General features: G+C 43.7%; 1 protein-coding gene across 1 annotated transcript in view; it reads right to left on the reverse strand.

The window, feature by feature from the left end:
* MUC5AC (mucin 5AC, oligomeric mucus/gel-forming) overlaps positions 1-9780 on the reverse strand; it is a 65811-nt gene extending 56031 nt beyond the window's left edge. Inside the window, exon 1 of the mRNA XM_062495354.1 lies at positions 9570-9780. Coding sequence (XP_062351338.1) covers positions 9570-9780 — 211 coding nt within the window. The remainder of the gene's footprint in view (positions 1-9569) is intronic.
* Positions 9781-14281: the final 4501 nt, after the last annotated feature.

The following is a 14281-nucleotide window of genomic DNA, read 5'->3' on the forward strand; positions in this document are numbered from 1 at the left end:
ACTGTGATTAAAAGAAAAAAGAAGTTTAAAATATGTATTTCACAACTTTAAAAAGTTGTATGTCAATAATCAGAATTAAAGTCAGTAGCCTATATCATGTAACAGAAGCAAGGCAATATAATCATAAGTACAAACATGCAGTAAGATACATGACACAATGGATATTAAGAATGAAACAAAGAATAAATAACAAGACAGACATAGCCTCAAGGAATACAAGCAGGGGATAGAATTGTTCTTTCAGTAAGGTGGAAAACAGGCTGTCCTTGTGTATGTTCTGTCATTTCCTTGTAAGCGACATGTTTGATCTTGACAGTAATTAGTTTTGCAGTCAGGATTCCTGAGTTCATTGGTATGACACATCAGATTCTCAGCAGTGCCAGAACAGTTTGGCACACTCTGTGCAGAGGAATAAGTACAGCTTTGAGCCTTCCCTATACTGTCCTGATTGAGCCCATCATCTGAGCTAACAGAATTCCCAGGTTTGCTTGAACATCCTGTGAACACAGCAGGGATGTGCTCCCAGCAGAGACCAGGAGAGCATCTGCTAGGACACAAGTGGCTGTAAAAAGCAGGACCAGTACAACCAGGCAACCGGGGCACACCAGCAAAACCTGCTAGTGAAAACAAAGGCCTTGGAAAAAGGACACACTTTCAAAAACCAGCTGCATACATTTTTCTCTTTCTTCTCTTTTAACCTTTAAGGAAGATAAACCCGTACCAAATCCCAGTGACGCTGGAAACCTGACTTTATGGAGAAAGGTGGAGCAGTTTGCTTTGTTCACCTGTGTATAAATACTGTGTGTATACCAGCTGTATAAATACTGTGTAGGGTATGCTTTGCCATGGGCGATATAGGATGGAACAAGGGCATTGCCGTGCCCTGTCTGCAGGGGCTGAGAATGGCTGACCCCAGGGGTGCAGCAGGGCCAGGGCACTGCTCCTGGGGCCTCAGGGGTGTTGGGGACCAGTGTGCCAGCAGCATTTTTCAACCCTTTACGTGCAGTCTTGGGCAGGAGTCTACAGGTTACCTCACTGAGGTGGATTAACCTGCGCTCCACTAAGTTATTTCGAGGTGGAGAACTTGTGATTTCATTTTCAATGCCTGTTTGCAGTAGGGGATGGGCTTGTTCTGATCCAAATTCCTGTCTGGAGAAAAGAAGGAAGGAACTATTAAAGAAAGGTAAAAATAAAGTCCCAGCCCTTTCGGGCACAATCTTGGTTGCTGTCCCAGTAGCAGAAATGCAGCAGAGCTGCCAAGTCCCCTCAGAAGGGGTTTCCCAAAGAGGCAGGAGTACCATGCTGCAGGTATATACCTTGCTGTGTTTCCCCTGGAGAAGTGGGGATGCTGGTGAATTGCCACCCCTGGAGCAGTCAGTGCCCTGCATGCATGGCACAGGGTGGTGACAGTCCCCCTCTGCACGGGGGTACACTGACAGAAATCCCACCTGGGAGCCCCTTTCTCTGGGAGACAGACAACACCTCACACTGGGGTGGGCATTATCCTCAGGGGCTTTTCCAGGTGTAAGGCTTGTCCTGCTACTGGTACCCACATCCAGCAGAGCTCTGTGGGATTAACAGGCTGCCCCTGAAGGTCCCCTGCTGAAGGGGGTCCTCCTCCTTATGTATTTGTCAACATTTCCTGGGAGGACACTCCTGGAGCTAGGTCAGTTTTGCATTAGGCTCTGGGAAGGACACAACCTCCTTCTTCCTGACCTCTCACAGCTCCTGTACTGCCAATGTTTTTGCAGCATCTTCAACAGTTTGTGATAGTCACGGGGGTGTTTTGAGTGGGAAAAGCTCTCAGAAGAGTGGCTGTTCTCTTTCTCCCCTCCCAGCGTGGATGAACTGGTTGTGGCACATTCAAGTAAATGTGTTTCATCCTGTACTGATTACTCTGAGTCCTTGAAAAAGGAGCTTTCAAAGAGCTGTGTGGGGCACATTGTGGTTAGAGTCTTTATTATTTAATGGTATTTGTGACTGAATTGTATGAGAGATTATTTGTAATGTGTTACATTAATTATATCTTTTATATAAGCTTTAAAAAATCATAGTTGCCAGGATTGAAGCAATTTGCTATTGGGTGACTTTATTATAAGCATATTATTTCTGAATCCTTAGTTTGGCCACATCAGCAGGTCAGATTAATCTCAATTAACCTAAAGTGAATTGACAACTAAGAGAAATAAACCTACCTTTAGAAAAATGGCTCTCTCTTTATCTTCAGTCTCATAAATGCAAGAAAGATTGTGATTCTCATGCTTCGTGTTTAATTTCCAGCATATGAAGACCTGGTGATCTTGTCACATGTGCTGGAAGAATCATGTAATAACACCAGGATGATCATACCAGAATGAATGAATCAAGGTAGGATAAGTTCTCAGTGTCTCTGGTAATTTTTAACCATTGCATGTTCCTCAGATGTGCTTCCTCAGTTGGGTAGTGAGGTACCTTACTTAAGGTAATGCTGAGGCATCTGGGATGCTCAGGGATCTTTTCAGCTGGGTGGATGAACTGTAAAAAAAGAGTCCCTAAGCTATTTTTGTGGTTTCCTGAAAGTCTCAGAAATTAGTCATGTATTCTCCTGTGAGGTAAATTGAGATTCTGTTAGCATCATGTCCACTGTAGTTACATCAGTGTAATGCTGATAATTTTTTCTGTGTGTCTTGCAGTGCAGGCTGGCCTTGATGGCCTTGTGGCTTAGGGTCACTGTTTCATGCGAAATTCTGCTTCTTTGGTTCTGGAAAGTGCTTATTTGGTACTGAGGCAGAAGAGCTCATGAGTCTTGTGAAGTTTACAGTTGAGTGGACTTGAACAGTTCTTTGCCCTTTCTCTGCAGTTCACTCTGAGCCAGGAGAGCTAAGGAGTGGCAGAGGAGAGTAGACCACACAATTTTTTAATCAGCTTTCCTTGTGCCAAATAAGTGACTGGTGATTTAAATCTATTTTGTAGTGCAGTTACGTCACAGGAGAATAGAAGCCATACTGGTCACTATGAAAAGCATTAACTCTATCCCAGCCAAACCCAGTACATAGTGACTAACAAAATTTATTTTGTAAAAGCGCAGACAATATTGTAAATCTAAAAATTGTTTAGGTTGAAAGTTTACTTACAATGGAAACTCAGCTGGGATTGAAATGCTGTTTATTGAAATACTGTTCAGTAAAATCCTGTACAGTATCACTGAGGATGGATAACATTTTCCCCACAGCTTCCTTGCTAAATGTAAAAGTTAGATCAAGTGTACTGTGACAACTTCTTTATTATGAGTGCTGTAAAACTACTCCTTGCCATGAAGTATGTGATGTTTTGCATTATCTTCAGTTGACCAAATTTAGTGCAATTATAATGCTCATTTCCTGTAAATTAGCAGATATCTGAAAAATGGACCTTAATTACCATTAGAATGAGGTTATAAAGCACAAAAGCATTGCTAGTATTGCAAATGATAAAACTACATCAGGTGGAATAATCTCATTCTTCAGAATACAGAGCAACCAGCAATTAATGTGAATAAGAAATTCAGTTCTGTTGTGACAGGAGGACATTTCATGAAGTGTTTATTACGCCTTTCCTGCAGATTTTGATGTTATGGCTGTGTTGCAGTTGGCAGCTGTGTGCTTCAGTAGCTGTGACACTGAGTAATGAGAGAAAGCTCAGTTTTGGCCCCACACCTCTCTAGAGGTCAGTTCAACTGGAATGAGAGTTCTTGACTGATTCCTCACTGAGTGAGAGAACAGCTGCAGAGTCCACATCTGATATTCTCTGAAACAAAAGCCAGTTTCAAATTTGCCTTGGAATCATGTTCCTCTCAAATATTTCTGGCTTTCTTTCTTTCTTCCTTTTTTTTCTCTTTGGTTTGTCTTTTTTGGGTTGGTTTGGGGTTTTTTGGTTTTGGATATTTTTTTGTTTTTTTTTTTTTGTGTTGTGGTTTTGGTTTTTATGTTTTTTTTTTTGGTTTTTTTTTTAAGTCAGTTAATCCCAATGAATCCTTGTAGCTAGGCTGGTGCAAATGCAGAAGCAATGGTTTAGTTTTTGGACTGACTACTAAGACTTTTTGCATTTTTATTTTGTGAGAGACTAAGTATGTGACATATCCACAATTACTCTATTTAAGAATTACATTTTGACTGCCTGGACAGCCTCGGCTTTCTTAAAACAGAAAGAGGCAAAAGTGGGATTTAATTTGTATGAATGGTTGTAATAGGAGGGAGAGTAGTTAGAGGCAGGCAGAATGAGTTTCTGTCTATTTAATAAAACCCAAACCCAATTATTTTAATAGTGGAAACATTTGCTGGTTACTCATTATGAAATTGTAGTTATAAATAGGAGTTATAATGAATGCCAAAAGAAATCAGAGGCTCAAGAAAGAAGATAATTTTGAAGCTGTAAGGAGCAAAGGAAAATTTGACAGTCATGACCACTGCATCCTCTGGAAAAAGGCACTTCCTGTACATTTATAATTGCTTTATTATCACATTAATAATGTTTGAATAGAGCTAGTCACCTTTTCTGTTATAAAACTCTGTCTTAATCTGAATTGTTGCCAGAGAGTGGCTTTTGTTTTTGCAATGGTTAGAATAAAACCTACTGAAGAGGTGAAAAGCTTCCTTGAGTTGGGTTTTCACTGTTATAAATCGTGGCTTCCATTCTTGAGTTCTCTGTTATCAGCCCAGCTCCTGAGCTATGCTACAAACAGCCTTAAGTCCTTCAACAGCTGCTTTCAGAACATGATTTAATTTAAACACTGTCTTGCTTTAAAAGGCAAATTAATTACTGCAAGTAGATTCAGAGCTGGAATCTAAATAGACATATAATTTCAGGTTATAGTTTATATGTTGCTGATAATTACAAAGCATATTTGAAAAGTGATGATTAGTCATTTTTTATTTACACTGCAGAGTTTTAATATGTTGTGTGAAGAAGGAATAAGCTGGTCATGAAAAACTGAGCTACATAACAGCAGACCTGAGTTGAGAGCAAAGGTATGAATGCCCATTAATTCAATATTGAAATTAGACACTAAAACTTTGAATGCTGATGGGTTTTTTCAGTTGGAATAACTTCTAAGTGAATGGTTTCTCTGCTGCAACCTATTTGTGTTGCAACAATGATCAGATTAAAAAAATTACATGATGTATAAATCATGTTATGTGGAATGGATGCTTGTAGATTCAGGAGTAAATTAAGAGCAAAGTTCATCCTCAGGATCTGAAAGTAAGGAATAGTTGTATGGCTCACTTTGAAGGGTCTGGAAAGAAACCCTTTTGACAGCAAACCTGTTCATCCAGGTCTGTAAACTGTGAGCCCAGAGCCCTCTGGTGTTGCCATGTCGGTGTAACAAACTTTAACCATCTCCACCAGCACAGTTCAGGGTGACCTGCAGGTATTCTGACCTGTCATGAAAGACCTGCCACTTTCTCCCACCCAATCATTTATTGACTCTATTATTTATCTATGGTTGAAAAAAACGGTAATTTGTTGTTGACACAGATAAGTGGTATCATTTATCCTAGCTTTTATGAAGGTTTACTTTGGAGCTGACCCAATCAATGTCAGCAACAACTGAGAGTAAAGATGGGTCCTGTGTAAAGGAAAATTTAGGAAGAATGTAAATCTGTTTGACTACATCCATTGTAGTGCTCTGGTTTACATTTACTCCATGTTTTGCTTCAAGATCTTTTGTTTTGTCTTTAATGTCCAAAGCATATTGTTCCCCATCCTCCTTTTGAATTGAGGGTTCCCATTTGCTCTTTCTCAGCATTGAGACTGCATGTGTGATAGAGATCCTTCTTTCTCCAAGACAGGGTCTCCAGTACTTCCTCAGCCACAGGTTTGGTGTGCCTCCATGATTTACCTTAGCTTTTGTGTCCCTTGCTTGCTGTCTCCCCATGTCAGGATTGAAGCCTGTTTTTTCTTTTCTTTTAATGCCACCAAACTGTGCTGTCTCTGCCATTATCACCTCTCAGTCATCCCATGTGCCATGTCTCCCCTTCTCTTCTTCCTCATTGTATTAGATTTTTCTCTTTTAGTGTATGAAGTGACGGGTGGTACAGATTTACTACACACAGGGATCTCCAGGAAAGAGGATATCTTCTGGGATGATGAAATACAGGTTTTGTATGGGAAAACAACTAATGATCTTGAAGCAGCATGCAGGAAATCTGCCATTTCAGTAGGTGGGCAAGGAGCTGTTGTGGACCAACAAGGAGGATAATAATTGATTTTGTTAGACATTATTTCCCTTCTGCAGAATGAATAGGAGAATAATAATTTCCTATCATACCAGTTAAGGCCAGAAAATCTGTTACACACGGACCTAGTAATGAATTCAGAAGTAGTGCTGCATTGGGAAGCCTGGTGGATTAGCTGGGAAGGGAGGAACAGTGTAGTGTGCCACCTCACAGGGAAGCAAAAAAGCCCAAGGCATGGAAAAAAATAGCAAAATGACAACAGGAAGCTGGGATGGAGGTCAAGATTTCTGCCAGCAAAAAGTATGGTGGTGTTAGTGATTCTCATGGAAAACTCAGTGCTCGTCTCTGAAGGGGGAAGTATAAGAATGGTTATTGTCCTGTGAAAGAAAAAGAGGTGTGAAAGCAGCCTCAGCTGCTGCAGGGCACCTGCAGGAAGCCTGTGTTGTTATCCTGTTACTATCTCTTGAAACATCCAAACTCTAGGAGAAAGATTTAGTAAAATACTTCAGTTTTTTACTATTCCCCTTATAAATCCTAGAGCAGTTATTCGTAAGATGTTGCTTGGCATTATGCAATGTACACTCAGAGCTGTGGTGGCTGGTTCAAAGTGCTCAGCTACTAAAGCTGAGTAGTGTCAGGAAAATTGCACAAATGCCAGAAGTTTATGCCCAAAAAGGAGGCACAGGAGTCCTCCAACGTTATTGAAATGGAGAGAATCCACCAGGACACACACCTATGGAGTGTTTCAGAGGGGGCACAGCCTCCTTTTATCCAAAACTCCAGGCACCTGCTGCCCTCTTCCTTTGCCCATTGCTGAGGCACCAGGAAGGCACAGCCTTCCTGAACCACCCAGCACATCTTCCCCCCTTGAACCTGCTGTGTTACCCCAAAGTGCAGAAACTCAGGCTGTGCATTCCCTTGTCTGTGTCAGGAGCTGAGCTCTGGGCTCCATCCAAAGCCAGTAGAGACACTGGGACCCCTTTCAAACACATCAACACCCACACCTTCACCCAGCAAATCATTTGTAAAGGCATCAGCTTTCCTCTCAAGCCCCCTCTGCTTATTTCTCAGTTTGTCTTCACAAACCCTAGTTCTTATTAACTCAACCCCTTTTAACAACCTGGAGCATTTGAAACTCCCCCTCCCCACTTTTCCACGGGGATCTCTGTACCAGGTGTGGCAAGGAAATGTTGGAATAAAGGAGGCAAGGACAGTTCACATGAGTCCATTCATCAGCACAGGTCCGTGGATGTGGCTGCTGACAGCCCAGGTCTCCCATCCTTTCCTTCCAGCTGAGAAGTCCAAATCTCTGGGGCTTCAGAGACCATGACCCAGGTGAGATGGGTGCACCCGTGTCCAGGTGTCCTGGCTGCTGTCCCTGCAGGCCTGGCTGGATGCTATGGACAGCAAACCCCAAAGGCAGCGTCTCTGTGTTAGCTGGGCTTCCTGTTCAACCCGGGTGACCTCAAACAACGCCTATAGGGGACTCAGTGTCCTCAAGTAACCCCAAACAGAGTCTCAATCACCTCAAGTAACCCCAAACAGAGTCTCAATCACCTCAAGTAACCCCAAACAGGGTCTCAATGACCTCAAGTAACCCCAAACAGGGTCTCAATGACCTCAAGTAACCCCAAACAGGCTCTCAATGACCTCAAGTAACCCCAAACAGGATCTCAATAACCTCAAGTAACCCCAAACAGGATCTCAATAACCTCAAGTAACCCCAAACAGGATCTCAATAACCTCAAGTAACCCCTAACAGGGTCTCAATGACCTCAAGTAACCCCAAACAGGCTCTCAATGACCTCAAGTAACCCCAAATGACCTCAAGTAACCCCAAACAGTATCTCAATAACCTCAAGTACCCCCTAACAGGGTCTCAATGACCTCAAGTAACCCCAAACAAGGTCTCAATGACCTCAAGTAACCCCAAACAGGATCTCAATAACCTCAAGTAACCCCAAACAGGATCTCAATAACCTCAAGTACCCCCTAACAGGGTCTCAATGGCCTCAAGTAACCCCAAACAAGGTCTCAATAACCTCAAGTAACCCCAAACAGGATCTCAATAACCTCAAGTAACCCCAAACAGGATCTCAATAACCTCAAGTAACCCCTAACAGGGTCTCAATGACCTCAAGTAACCCCAAAAAGGGTCTCAATGACCTCAAGTAACCCCAAATGACCTCAAGTAACCCCAAACAGTATCTCAATAACCTCAAGTACCCCCTAACAGGGTCTTAATGGCCTCAAGTAACCCCAAACAAGGTCTCAATGACCTCAAGTAACCCCAAAAAGGGCCTCAATCACCTCAAGTAACCCCAAACAGTGTCTCAATGACCCCAAGTAACCCCAAACAGGATCTCAATGACCTCAAGTAACCCCAAATAACCTCAAGTAACCCCAAAAAGGGTCTCAATGACCTCAAGTTACCCCCAAGAGGGATTCAATGACCTCAAGTAACCCCAAATTACCTCAAGTAGCCCCAAACAGGGATTGATTCCTGGAAAGGTTGACATGGAACAGAGACCAGACAGAACAAAAGGAATAAAACAGGTATTTATTGAAAGCCCAGCCAAGGCTACACCCCAATCAAATCCAAGATGGATCCCAGTCACGAGTTTTACACTTTTATAAGTTTTGGTTCTTGTACATATTGGGGTCAATCATCCAATCCCAGCCCCCTGCCATTGTTTGTGCTTTTTGGGTAATGGTGTCCTTGATTCTCTGCTGGGATGGGATTGTTTTGTCCAACCCTGTGAAGAGAACTTACCTAACACAAAGTTTCAGAGTTACACAGTAAGCAGCAGAGAATCTGAAAGATACAAACCTAAAACCCAAGGCATCATTTCTCCCCTTTTGAGGCTTGACAAGGCCTTTACCTTGTCAAGTCTCTATTCTAAATATCTACTACTAATAAGTATTTAATAACACAGAAATATCTAACAATAGTAAGTAACTAACAACAGATAAATATCTAACAATGGATAAGGATCTAATAACAGTACATATCTCACAGTAAATAATAATAGATAAATACCTAACAGGAATTAATTAACAATAACAATAATAACAATTAGCAAACATGAACAGTAATAAATGTCTAACAGTAGTAGTGTCCTGTACAGTCAGGTAGTATCCAAGAAAAATAATGATTATCCTGAACAGTTCTTTAGGCACAGAAGAGGAGTAATTTAAAGCATGTTTTCATCTGTATCAGTCTCTGTTTTTACAGTTGTTTCAGGAGCAGAATCTCTCTTAACTCTGGAGTAGTGAATCCAGGGTCCTTTGCCAGCAACTTGGAGTGTGGTGAGGGTGGTCAGCAGAACCTGGGATGGTCCTTTGCCCTTGGCTTGTAGAGGATCACTGTCCCACCATTTAACATAGACCCAGTCTCCAGGCTGGAAGGGATGTGCAGGTGTGTCCAGTCCTGTAGGTCTGGACATAAGTCTGGAGCTTCTTCCTCCTCAGGCTTCACCATTTTCAATTCTTCAGATTGTGCTGAGTCCACAGGATGTGGGAGTTTGAGCCTTTGTTCACCTTGCTGCACAGATTCACTGGAAGGTGTCTCACGAGGCTCTGCCATGTCTGCTCCATGCTGTGTGGAGCTCAGCTCCTCCTTAGGGAAGGCCTCGCTCTCATCACCTCCTGAGGCATTTCCAGGCAGATCCTGTGCCTCTTGGCTCCTATGCAGTGCTCGGGGATGCTTTTTGTCCCATCCCCATCCACCTCCTCTTCACACTTTTGTTTCCATCTCCCTCAGCACGCTGTTTCCCATTCTTGACTTTTGGCATGAGATCCCCTTTAAGGAACTCTGCTGCCTCTGGGGTTGGAAGAGCATGGTCAGTGACAGTCACATCCTTCCCAGCTTTCCAAAGGTTGTGACAATCTGGCTGGTGCTTCCTCTCCAACACACCCATGGAGATCCTCACCCTGTCCTTCCAACATGAGCACAGCACCGACTGCTTCCCGCACTCAATCCACCAAAGAGGAGCAAAGTTGGTGGATCCAGCACAGTTAAAGCCATGGTTAAAGCCAGCATGACAGCTATAAGGAAAGGTTATCATGAACTCCCCAGCCTCCTGTGTCACCTTATCAAAAGGAATTCCATATTTCTTCAGAACTCATGGAGAGATGAGAGTCATCTTGTGACAGAAATGCCTCACACCTTTGGCAGGTCTCTCCAGCTGCTTCCTGTGCTCTGGAGGGATGGAATACCATGACTTGGGTTCCCCAAAATACAAGTAATTCCAAATGACCTCAGGTAACCCCTTCAAGTATCCCCAAATTACTTCAAATCACCCCTCTCAGGGACTCCATGACCTCAGGTAACCCCAAATGACTTTATGTAACCCCTGGGACCTCAAGAACCCATGAGGTTCTGCACCCTGAGCTCTCAGGGGGAGCAGCCTGCAGCACCCCACAGCAGCACATCGTAACCAGGCTGACAGGGGCAGGGATGTGAAGCAGACTCTCCCCCAGCTTCCTTCCTTCCCTGGTCCCTCCCTCCATTCATTTTCTCCTCAAGGAGCTGGCTCCTCAGCAGCAGGATCTGAGCAAGCCAGAGAACTCACCTGGCTCATGGTAACCCTTCACTTGTGCTGCATACAGTCAGTAGAGCCTTAAACTGGGTTTAAAAAACCCCAAAAGTGATGAATATTGTTACACAGAGAAAAAGTATAAAACAGCTCAGTGGACACAAGCCAACTTACTGTTCATGTCTCGTTCTTCCTGGCCTCTCCCAACCCTGAACACTGTGTTTGAAGGGAATGGGCAAAGGCAGCAGTGAAGATCTCACACAGTGGTAATTCAAGTGCACCCAGATTCACCAATAATGGTTGAATAAAATGCACCTGCTCATCTTTTCTACCTATCAAAAGAAGATTTGACCTATTGTTCCCTCTTTGCCATAAAATTCAAATCTGACAGAGAAGTTCCTGTGTCCACTAGGAAACACTTCTCAGTTCAGCAAGGGCTCTGGTGTGGTGAGCCCCTGGTACAACAGCAGATCCTGACACCCTTAACGATCCATTTCTAATGTTCTTTTTTACAAATGGCACATCAATTCCTTCCCAATTGCTGTCCTGGTGGCCACCCCCTTCCCTTTGGTCCTGGGCCTCCCTGCACTTTTTCGCATTGGGGGTTGTAAAAACTGCCATTATCATTGCCAGTACCTTTACCTTTTCTTCATCCCTTCTTTCATATCTTTTATATATCTGAGATGCCTTTCCAAACAATTCCTGGACGGGCCCACTCAGCTTCCTCTCCAGCTCCTGCTTCTGCTGCCTGTGAGCTCTTACCCTCCCAACAGCTGCCAAATTATTTGCAAAATCACTCTCCTCCCAGTGACTCAAACAAAATCCCTTCTTGTATCAGGCCAGGCCAGGCTTTGCTGACACATTGTCTCTTACACCATATACCAAAGCAGATCGCTGTACCTTACGGTGCACAGCAAAGCTGCTCCCCATCCAGCCGCAGTGTCCAGACACCCCCAGCACACCCATCCAGGCCCCCGGGCCACTCTCCCAGCAGCTCCAGCTGTGTAAAGCAGCAGGCGCAGGCACAGCCGGCAGTGCCCCAGGGATGGGCAGTGCTCCAGGGATGCGCGGTGCGCCCCAGGGACGGGCGGTGCTCCCCAGGGACGGGAAGGGCAGGACGGAGCATCCCGCAGCCCCAGGGGCCGGGGCCGCTGCCGCCCCTGCCCGCCCGGCTGTCACAGCCTCGCCTCGGCCCCGCACCTCCCCGCAGGTCCCAGCCCGTGCTGCCGGTCCTGTACCTCCCTGTTTTCCCTCGCCTGCAAGCCGGGAATACAAACGACTTGCAGCTGGCCCTGTATTAGACTGCAGATTTTGAAGATCGGGCAGAGAACTTCCCAGTCCTGTGTTCTTTCCTTATCACACAGCCTCCTGCTGCTATTTGCCTTAACCATATTTCTCCACACTCCCATTCCACCTTTCCCAAACCAACACCATACTGCTTGCTCTGGAGACCCTTTCTCAGCACCTCTTCTTGCCCCCTCTGGGCGTCCATATCCTTAACTGCCTCTGGGAGAATGTGCAAACCCTCTCAACATTCTCCCAAAGGACCATCGGGAGGTAGTTTGGGATCATCATCCCTATAGTCAAGACCCTTTTTTGACTTTCCTTTGTTGCCCACCCTGAGCATCCTGCCATGTTTTACCCCCCGAAGTTGCACTCACCGGTGAGATTTGCCGAGACCCTCCTCAACTTTCCCTTACTGCCCCTTCTGGGCACCCATGTCCAGTGCTTGTTCCCTATGGACTCTTCACAGATGCCCCTGGTCTGCTTCTCCTGTCTCCTGGACGATCTCGGGTACCCCATCAATCTGCTGGTGCTGGCCAGCACTGAAGGGAGCTGTCACCAAAACCGGGTGAGGTACCTCCGGCTGCTCCTGCAGGACCCAGACGATGGAAGGATCCTGGATGAGTCACCAATTGTCAGGAAAATTGCACAAATGCCAGAAGTTTATGCCCAAAAAGGAGGCACAGGAGTCCTCCAACGTTATTGAAATGGAGAGAATCCACCAGGACACACACCTGTGGAGTGTTTCAGAGGGGGCACAGCCTCCTTTTATCCAAAACTCCAGGCACCTGCTGCCCTCTTCCTTTGCCCATTGCTGAGGCACCAGGAAGGCACAGCCTTCCTGAACCACCCAGCACATCTTCCCCCCTTGAACCTGCTGTGTTACCCCAAAGTGCAGAAACTCAGGCTGTGCATTCCCTTGTCTGTGTCAGGAGCTGAGCTCTGGGCTCCATCCAAAGCCAGTAGAGACACTGGGACCCCTTTCAAACACATCAACACCCACACCTTCACCCAGCAAATCATTTGTAAAGGCATCAGCTTTCCTCTCAGTAGTAATTGCATAGATTTACAACAGTGCCATGTCAGAGATTTACCTATGTTGCAGTGGGCTCTAAAACATGAGACTGGTTGGAAATTCTTTGGATAGTTTTTGCCAGTCAGATAAAAAACTTTCAGGACTACAAAACATGTGCAGACTCAGAGGTGTGTGCTGTCTGAGAATTCACTACTTGATAGCACCTGAAGTGATGTGTTTGTTTTTGAGTGTTTTTCATTCAAAGCAGTATCAAAGCTCTATAGGGGGTAAGGTACCACAGCCCACATTGACATTAGACCTGGAATTATGTTTTATGCAGCCACCAACTGTCGTGCAAGGGATTCACTGAAAAGTCAAAGCAGATGTGCTGTAAAATGCTCAAAATTTATTAATCATAATTTCTTTTTTGTTTCTTAAGGAACAAAAATAAAATAATATTCAAAACCAAAAGAAAATATACCATACCCAGACAACATGACAGAGAGTAACAAATGGGATAACATTAATTCTGAAAGAAATTTCCAAAAAAAAATCAGTTAAAAAAATAATAAATAGCAGTGGTTCAAGTTTTTAAAGCTTCCTAGGAAAGAATTTACAATTATTATTATTATTATTATTATTATACTTCTGTTTTAAAAAATCCTTCATATGCCTCTGTTGGCAAATATATATATATATATTCCTTCTGTAAACAGTTAACAACATAACAAACAAAATAAAAAAATCTGTATTTTCATACAGCTACTATGCTGACTGTGTTATGTAAACAAAATGTAGTGTGCAGCAGCTTCTCACAACAGGACTTTTTTCCTTTTCCTCATGAAATAGGGAAAATGTCCATCACAAATTGTTCAAAGTATTATAGTTTTGAAAAGCATGGGAGTACAGTTTTCCTTGGGCTTGTTTTTTTTTCTTCATTTGTCTTTTGATTTTTCTCTGTGAACTGGAATGAAAATGTTATTAAAAGTCCAGCACTTTGCAGAAGACAAATGAACAGAATATTTCAAGATGAACTTATGCTGTACTTCTCAAAGTGTAAAAGAAAAGAAAAATACAATGGGAGAGATACTGATAATGAAAACTGAAATTCTGTAGACAGACATACTGGGGGTTCATGCAGAAAACATCTGTTCATCCAAAATTTTAGCTGCTCTTGACACTTTTGTATTTTTTGAAGTTTCTTTATTTAGTCTTATGATCAGCCCTTGTCTGAGGACTTCTCTCTAGTT

This window comes from Cinclus cinclus, chromosome 6 (genome assembly GCF_963662255.1).
Source record: "Cinclus cinclus chromosome 6, bCinCin1.1, whole genome shotgun sequence".
Classification (NCBI taxonomy): Eukaryota; Metazoa; Chordata; class Aves; order Passeriformes; family Cinclidae; genus Cinclus; species Cinclus cinclus.